Here is a 1,347-nt window from a genome sequence, read left to right as displayed (position 1 = left end):
AAGAACCCAGTGGTAGAATATTATCCTATTTCATAGATCAAAATGCAAGAGGCTTAGAGTAAGTTGTACATCCTACCCAAGGTCTCAGTACAGCCTGGTGGTAAGTATGCAGTTCCCATTGAAGCCTGACTGCCCTCAGACTGATATGTCCTATGCTGACTTCAGCACACCTCTCATCATCACTGTGACATGAGATGGGAAATAAAAGTGTCCTAACCATTGGCATGGTCACTACCATCTTACGTAGTTGGGGTACAGGTATGATTCCCCAAACATTCCATGCCTCCCATCCAGTAAAGATCTCAATAAGATGATGATTATTTTGCTTTATGTGTGAAAAAAAAGAATTAGTTGTGTGTAGCTTTTTTGGTATAGTTTTTGTGTATGAACACCATAGAAGTCCTGGGAGTGTACAAGGGCGTAGAAGACCCAGTGGGCTCTGTAGGCTGGCATTTATCTCCACCCAGTGATGAGGACAAGTTCTACTTGGTTTGTAATTTAGGTGCTGTGCTGTCAATTTCACTTTCTTTCTCTCTGTTATGCCCTAACAGTTGACTGCTTTTGCATACAAAGATTATTTATCATTTGGATATGTATATGTCGGTTTGAGAGGGGCAGAAGAGATGACGAGGCAGTACAATATCAATGTCTATGCCCCCACCATCTTGATCTTTAAAGAACACATCAATAAGCCTGCCGATGTTATCCAGGTATGTAAGAATCACCTTGCTCCAAGATTGCCTTCCCATTTTATCTTGAGCCTTCCTGTAAATAGCAAAACTGAACAAAGCAGGTGAGGGGGAAAAAGAAACTAGTTTTCAGTTTCTTCCTTCAGATGCACAGAATTTTAAAATGAGTTTGTTTTTTATCTGACTCGATGCTGTTTTGCTTTAAAAAAAATTTTTTTTTTTTACCTCTAAAGTGCTCCTGTTGGAAAATCAATGATCTTTTCCCAAAATAAATTATAAAAATGAATTTAAAAGTTAAATGTAAAACAATAGTTAAAAGGAATAAGAAGAAACCACAAACTAACTGGGAGAACATATAGGTGAATATTTATCTGCTCTTAAAGTGGGGAAGGGTTAAAAGTGTTGGAAAATCTTGATAATTTGACTATAAGTTTTACCTTTTTTTTTTCTTCTTTTTTTTTGGTGGCTGGCCACTATGGGGATCCAAACCCTTAGCATTGGTGTTACAACACCACTCTTTAACCAACTGAGCTAACCGTCGAGCCCCAAGTTTTACATTTTTATGTAAATATTTTTAAATTTAATGTTGAATAAACTGAGGAAATATCTATAACAAACATAACAATATTGATGTCTTTATTTTCTAAAGAACTCCTTT

The 1,347-nt window shown here is 36.6% G+C and overlaps 1 protein-coding gene across 1 annotated transcript in view; it reads left to right on the top strand.

Annotated features, from left to right (window-relative positions):
- The window catches only part of DNAJC16 (DnaJ (Hsp40) homolog, subfamily C, member 16), a 46,928-nt gene that overhangs the window by 27,998 nt on the left and 17,583 nt on the right, over positions 1-1,347 (top strand). Inside the window, exon 7 of the mRNA XM_008572851.1 lies at positions 552-710. Coding sequence (XP_008571073.1) covers positions 552-710 — 159 coding nt within the window. The remainder of the gene's footprint in view (positions 1-551; positions 711-1,347) is intronic.

Source organism: Galeopterus variegatus, unplaced genomic scaffold, assembly GCF_000696425.1.
Source record: "Galeopterus variegatus unplaced genomic scaffold, G_variegatus-3.0.2 Scaffold843, whole genome shotgun sequence".
Taxonomy (NCBI): Eukaryota; Metazoa; Chordata; class Mammalia; order Dermoptera; family Cynocephalidae; genus Galeopterus; species Galeopterus variegatus.
Note: the sequence above shows the minus strand (reverse complement) of the source record. Positions and strands in the feature narration are given on the sequence as shown.